The sequence below is a fragment of the Rutidosis leptorrhynchoides genome, chromosome 1, assembly GCF_046630445.1.
Source record: "Rutidosis leptorrhynchoides isolate AG116_Rl617_1_P2 chromosome 1, CSIRO_AGI_Rlap_v1, whole genome shotgun sequence".
In the NCBI taxonomy this organism is placed as follows: Eukaryota; Viridiplantae; Streptophyta; class Magnoliopsida; order Asterales; family Asteraceae; genus Rutidosis; species Rutidosis leptorrhynchoides.
The window spans coordinates 654,105,845-654,112,620 of record NC_092333.1 but is presented as its reverse complement, the minus strand read 5'-3'; the positions used below and the strand labels follow the sequence as shown (position 1 = coordinate 654,112,620).

Here is a 6,776-nt window from a genome sequence, read left to right as displayed (position 1 = left end):
ACCATTGAATGAATATAGAAGAAAAATAGAAATATTCTCATGACAAAGTTACATTACCTACCTTTCTCAAATTCATAGATTTCAAAAGTAGAACAAATACCTTTGTGAACATAGTACGTTAAGGCCTCCAATTCCTATAACTCGATCAATATCTTTTGATAGAACCATACAGATAACAGATGCGAACTTTATCTTTCTATTATTTCTGCGTGGACCGAATTTAATATACCAAAAAAAAAAAAAAAAAAAGAATATGTAAGATGCCTACTTGAACTATAAAAAGTTGAGGAAGCCGAAAGTTCAAGACTATCGACTTCCATTACACTTCTCAAAAAAAAAAAAAAAACTCTAATTTAAAATAACAAAACATGGCAACTACAACACAACGATGCAAGCAGTGTAGAAGAACCCTGACTACCATACCCGGATCAACATATGAAATATGCCTAGTGTGTAAGATCAAAGGCCGTGTTTTCTCCCGAATTGGACAATTTGTGAACGCTGCTTCAAGTCAATATCTTGAAGAACTTCAAAGACAACAAGCCTCTAGAGCAGCACCAGCACCACCACCCCCACCCTCACCTCAAGTTCTTGGGAGGAAAAGGGCAGTTTTATGTGGTGTGACCTACAATGGCCATAGAAAGAAACTCGAAGCAAGTGTTCATAATGTGAGAAGCATGCGACAGTTACTAATTAATAAACTCAGCTTTCCACCTTCTTCCATCCTCGTCCTTACAGGTATTTTTTGTCACCATGTTTCTGATTTTAGTGTTATCTTACAATCATTTTAAATAATTATTTAGTTGAAAGCAGGGTTATTAAGTTATATTTTAAAAAAGGCTTATTAATTCTTACTTAAAAAAGGGTTTGGAGACATAGTGCATGCCAGTTAACTTGATACTGTCATACAAATAGCACGGGTCCAGGGGGTTGGCCCCCGCTCAATCAAAAGTTGCGACCAACTGTTTTTCCCTCCAAAACACAAGGGTTGCACTTTTTCGTTTGCAACCAAATTAAACTGTTTATCCCTCAAAAAAAAAAAAAAAAAAAAAAAAAAAAATATTTTGTTGCCAAAAAACAAATTATCGTTCTTGTATTATCCATGTAAAGATTTCGTGAACCTTTCAATTGTTGTGACAAAATACTATAAAAAGAAAGTCTTTACACGATTCAGGAATCAAACCAGATCATCAATCTCACCCCAGGTTTTCAACAACCCAGTTACAATTACGTCGAGGGTTGCTAAATATCTGTGAACACAGATTTGACATGAATATAGTATATCACTAAAGAAATCATATCTAAATTTTGATTAAGACCAGCACATATTTTTTTATGCAGAAGAGGAATCAGATCTCTCCAGGATTCCAACAAAACGTAACATACAATCGGCGTTAAGGTGGCTCATCAATGGTTGCCAATATGGGGACTCATTATTTTTCTACTATTCAGGACATGCTAGTCAAGTGCCTGATGAAGATGGAGATGAAGTTGATGGGTATGATGAAGCGTTGAGCCCTGTTGACTATAAAGTGTCTGGAACGATTGTAGATGATGAGATCAATGCCATCATTGTTGCACCACTAACCCATGGAGTCAAACTTCATAGTGTAATTGATACTTGCTTCAGTGGGACCCTTCTCGATCTACCTTATCTTTGCACGATTAACCAGTTAGTATCAATTCATCTGCAAATATATTTATATCATATGTTAAATAAACAACATTTGTGTTTAGACAATTATATCAATTTTTATTTATGTTGATTTTTTATAATATAAGAAACATAATAAGCCTCATTCTTCAAACAGGGATGGACTCTATAAATGGGAAGAACACCAACTTACAGATAAAGGAACTCGAGGTGGAAAAGCAGTGTGTATTTGCGCCTGCGCAGATGACCAGAACTCAGCAGATACATCGGTAAGCATTCTCGTCTGTTTCCTGCAAAAACGGTATATCAGTATATATACACATACGTAACTGTTCTATGTGTACCATACTATGGTTGGTCTATAATTCAAACAGTGTTTCAATACAATCTTTTGTTAGTAGTATATATAGTTTCTTGAACTGGTGGTTTTCAGCTCATACTTAATGTTATAGAAGATACGTTAGTTCAATAAGAGTAAGATTAAACCAAAGAGCCAATGGCTTGGCGGTATCGAGGTCACCCTTATAACCTTGAGGTTGAGGGTTCGAGTCCTGATTAGGACATTTCGTGGTGTATATATTCGTGTTAGTATTAGGTGGGTGTGTGAGTTACTGAGTTTGCCTTTCAAAAAATAAAAAGATTAAATTTAATTCAAACTTTACTTATGCATTAATGCTTGCAGGCTTTCACAGGAAAAGCTATAGGGGCATTAACTTTTAGCTTCATTCAAGCTATGGAAACTGATACCAATTTGACATATGGAAGGTTACTTACGTCTATGCGCAAAAAGATCTATCAAGCTCAACAAGTTGTAGGCCGGTTCACACCAATGTCACAGGTATTTCTATCGTTTTTTGAAACCTTAAGGTGTTAGTTATCAGAATATATATAAAGCCAACATAAGACTTTAAGGGGTAACACTATTGAAACAGAGGGTTTTTACATATAAGTCGGTGTAAAATAGAGAATACCACAAAATTACACACTTAAAAGGTAAAATCATCGGGAAAGTTAATGCATTTTCATGAATTTTGAAGAGGTGTTAATATTCCATCATGTGTGATGTGTTCTTGTGACACACAAAATGTAGTGAGCTGCGTAATTATATAAAGATGCTAACTTTTACAAGACAAATTTAGATTAACTTGCAGGATAACTAAATCGTATAGCAAAGACTACTAAGCTTTTTCTATGTACTTACTATGGGAACTTTTGTCTTTGTAGGAGCCTCAGCTATCCTCTTCCACGAGATTCGAGATTTATTCGGAGCCAGTTACGTTGTAGAAAATAATATTACAGTTATTGCTATAATTTTGATCGTTATCGATCATGTTAGGGTGTAGACTTAACTAGTACTGAATATGGTCATAAATGTCACTGGCATCAAACCCACAATAATAAGTTTTCAATAAAGAAAATCTTTTAGGTGTTTGGCAAAATCTTAAGGTTTCTCAAAGTTTACGGAGTGACCAGCATATGCAAAGACTGCCAATCTAGCATTCTCCCCTAAATGTCTGCAAGAAAATGTAGCTACGGACCCAGGGGACGCAAGATAGTGAATTAAATAATAAATTGACCTTTTTAATGTTCCATCAAGGGACAAGGGGAAAATCTGATCCTTATCTGCCCATAGTATCAATGTGGGCAGTTACTTTTATAAAGTACAACATCAAAACTCATATGATGATGAGATTATGAAAAAAGTGCAGCAAAAAGTAATAGAAGGAAGTTTGTATTTACACTTTCTCAAGCACTATAATGAACAATTCTTGCAACTTGATCAATCGTAGGGACTTTGAATATAGTCTATCATTGAGAAATGAGAATTGACTGAAACCATCACTAATGGCCCGTGGTTCGGGCCTGAGATCCTTGCAAGAGGTCCCGGTTCAAATCTTGTGGTGGCTAGAGATATGTTTGGAAACATTCACGGATTAATCTGGTTAGGCCGCGTACACCAAATTAAAATATATTCGCCCTTTGGGTAACCTGAACAAGTAAAACCTTATCACTTTAATTATGAATTAACTAAATAAGTTCCCTTTTTTTCTTTTATAAATTTTGTACACGTTACCTACATGTCCAAAATGGAATGCTTTTATAACATATAGTAAGTAAATTTCCTTGATTTATTTGTTTGCGTCTTGAGCGAAAGGCCATCGGCTGAAGCCATAAAGAAAGATTCTGTTTTTCCAAAAGATACATATGTCCACACAAATTTTTAAGCCATCCCAAGTCCATTCAATAACAAAGACAGTTTCCAAAGATTGACATTAAAGATAACCTTCTTTCAATCATTTTTAAGGTAATTTGACTCGGATAATGGACACAATTTGTCATATTGGTCAATTTTCACCCAGTCGGCTTTATCTTTAACATAGAGTAAAAAGGTAGACGGATAAAGTTTTTCTTATTCAGGTTACCAGAGGAGGATGAGCAAATTTACTAAGATGTATGCTGCCTATCCGGATTATCCCGTGACCGTTTCCAACCCCTTCTTGTCCACCCCAATATATGCTGCTAGCGAGGTTTGAACCTAAGATCTCTTGTCAAAGACCTCTTGTCAGGATCTTAACCACTATGCTATCTTGGTACGCTATCTTGGGATGGTTTAATGTGACAACCTACCCGAGAGGGAGACCTGCTCTTTAACCGTGAGTCGTAAAACAATTAAAGTTAGGTCATAGTTAATTCAAAACTCAAAACATAGTTATTTTGGCGGTTTGTTCGAGTATAAAACTACTATTCGCAATCTAAACGTTTTCAACGTTCCTGCAACATAAGATAAAATGGCAAAAATATATTGTACTAGCTTAAAGGAACTCGTTTATCTCTCACCTTTCACGACGGGTGTCAGATAAGCAATTTGACCAGCAGTGCAGCAGAAACCAGGCTCCGTATAACAGTGGTAACTGAAGTCCCCTGTATATGAAGAAAGCTTGTTACATGTAGCTCAATCAAGATAATCAAACTTCATTCCAACTTTTTAGGTTATATGAAAGAAATATAATAAACAGTTAAATCCATGATGATAATTTGACCCTAGATATCTCAAATGTCAGATTAAATTTGATTCTGCTTAATAAAACAAGTGAAAACGAACACAATGCATACAATTGATAAGTCCGAATAACGAAATTAAACTATACCTTTTCGAAATAATGAAAGACTGCATATGCAACAATAAGTATAGCAATCATGTATATGACAAAATTAATTTCACAATTTTTCTTCTACTGATAATATGATGAGTATCGACAGCGTGAGATACATCTTGTGTATATACAAAACTCGAATTAGAAGTTAACGACAGTTTTGCCATTGAGGAATTGAAACGGAGCTCGTTTCTAGAGTTACGATCACTATATGATAGTGGTGATGGATATTAAATAGTTGAATGTTGATAAACCCTAATTCGGTAAAATTAACGATTAATAAAAGGCTAAAATTGGAGCTGATTTGAATTAATACGGAAGAGCACACGAAGTCGACAATTTATTTGGCTTAAATCAACATTGACCAATTGGTTGAATGGTACCGGCTCCCATGAACCCCGGGCCCGCAGTTGTATACCCCTTGCCAAATATGGGGTGCAGGTTCGAATCTGGCATGCGCCAACTGTTGGGTATTGGGGGAGGAGTTTTACACGGTATACTTAGCCCTTACGGGGTGGGCGGTATAGGTGCTACGGCACACAGTGTCAGGATTTCACCGCGAAATTAAACCTTTTTGCCAAACTTATGAACAACAACAATGGTCCCTTTATCAACAACGTCAAATGTATTCAAACCAACAACAAATGTTTCAAACCCAACAATAACAAATGTTTCAAACACAAATGCAATAAACGCAAGCGCAAGATCAACAATCGCAAGAACAACACTCTCAATCACGACAATTTGAAAAGTTTAATAATAACGAATATGGATGGGTACGCAACAAAGATTCGTTATCTTCAAAATGGCGAGATTTGAACAAGGCATGTACGGAGTTTTGCCAATATATAAGGATATAAAAGATAATTGGCGTAGTGGATCGAATGACGATGACATTTACAAGTCTGCGTCGCAATCTTATTATCTTATTATAATACATATACGAACAATTTTACTCACAAGAATGTCTTTTTTCTTGAAAAAACATCCAAAGTGGATCGTGCCTAATGATCATGTTGCTAGAGCTCGGGAAGAGTATGTGGATGTTGATGTTGTTGGTGAAACTTAAGGAGACCCGGTACGTCTCTCTCAAGACTTTGAGGTGGAATTGTTCTGGGACGTGCTGATGCCGCGTCCAATGGGACGTAATAGAGCAAAGAAAGCCCAAAAAAGTTCGAATTCTTCGAACGCATGAGCGTCTTCTCATGGTAAGAGTTCGAGTTCGTCAAGGGTGCATACAATTGATAAGTAAGAATAACCAAATTATAATTATACGTTTTCTAAATAATGAAAGACTACATGTGCAACAAAATTAATATTGTTTGACAAAATTAATTTCACAAATTTTTTTCTACCGATAATATGATGAGTATCGACAGCGTGAAATACATCTTGTGTATATATAAAACTCGAATTCGAAATTGACAGTTTTGCCATTGAGGATTTAAAACGGAGCTCGTTTCTAGAGTGACAGTGGTGATGGATATTGAAAGAATTGAATGTTCATAAACCCTAATTCGGTAAAATTAACGAATACTAAAAGGCTAAAATTGGAACTGAGATGAGTGATTTGAACATGAATAGTAATTTTGAATTAATTAATTGATACGGAAAATAATTAATGCTAAGAACACACTGAGTCGACAATGCCTTGCAAATAGCAACGGCAAATTCCAACCGTCAGCCCATTCCGTCACGAAATCAGATCGGAATAAAATACTTGCGGCATATCGCGGCATCGACCCTTTGTATCGGATCAAACCAACACGCGTCGGTTTCCACTTAGCAGGCTGGCAACGCCACCTTATGACGTATCGCGGCGTTTCTCACACGCGTTTTCTCCGGCGTTGGCTGCAATCTAACAGAGAAAGTAACAGAGGTTGGATCCATGTGGGTGAATGCGATTGGTTGGAGTATTTGACCGTTGCATTTTTGGATTCGTTGCCATATTTATTTAAAAAATCAAT

At 36.1% G+C, this 6,776-nt stretch overlaps 1 protein-coding gene and 1 long non-coding RNA gene across 2 annotated transcripts; one reads left to right on the top strand and one right to left on the bottom strand.

Moving 5' to 3' along the window:
• Nucleotides 1–293: 293 nt before the first annotated feature.
• Nucleotides 294–3,265, top strand: LOC139885814 (metacaspase-1-like). Its single transcript, XM_071869571.1, has 5 exons — nt 294–738; nt 1,342–1,672; nt 1,812–1,923; nt 2,337–2,492; nt 2,879–3,265. Exons 1-5 carry the CDS (start codon nt 369–371, stop codon nt 2,936–2,938), a joined length of 1,029 nt encoding a protein of 342 aa, XP_071725672.1. The 5' UTR covers nt 294–368; the 3' UTR covers nt 2,939–3,265.
• On the bottom strand, nt 1,105–5,110 carry LOC139885815 (uncharacterized). The gene is made up of 4 exons (XR_011772112.1): nt 4,804–5,110; nt 4,493–4,576; nt 1,848–1,944; nt 1,105–1,688 (listed from the first exon to the last, which is right to left on the bottom strand). It is a non-coding gene; the product is annotated as an uncharacterized lncRNA (long non-coding RNA).
• Nucleotides 5,111–6,776: the final 1,666 nt, after the last annotated feature.

Excerpts from the sequence above, each read along its gene's own strand:
- LOC139885814 (XM_071869571.1), top strand. The coding sequence starts at position 369 with ATGGCAACTACAACACAACGATGCAAGCAGTGTAGAAGAACCCTGACT. Across the intron at positions 739-1,341 it reads TTCCATCCTCGTCCTTACAG|AAGAGGAATCAGATCTCTCC; the intron begins GTATTTTTTGTC and ends TTTTTTATGCAG. Across the intron at positions 2,493-2,878 it reads GGTTCACACCAATGTCACAG|GAGCCTCAGCTATCCTCTTC; the intron begins GTATTTCTATCG and ends TTGTCTTTGTAG.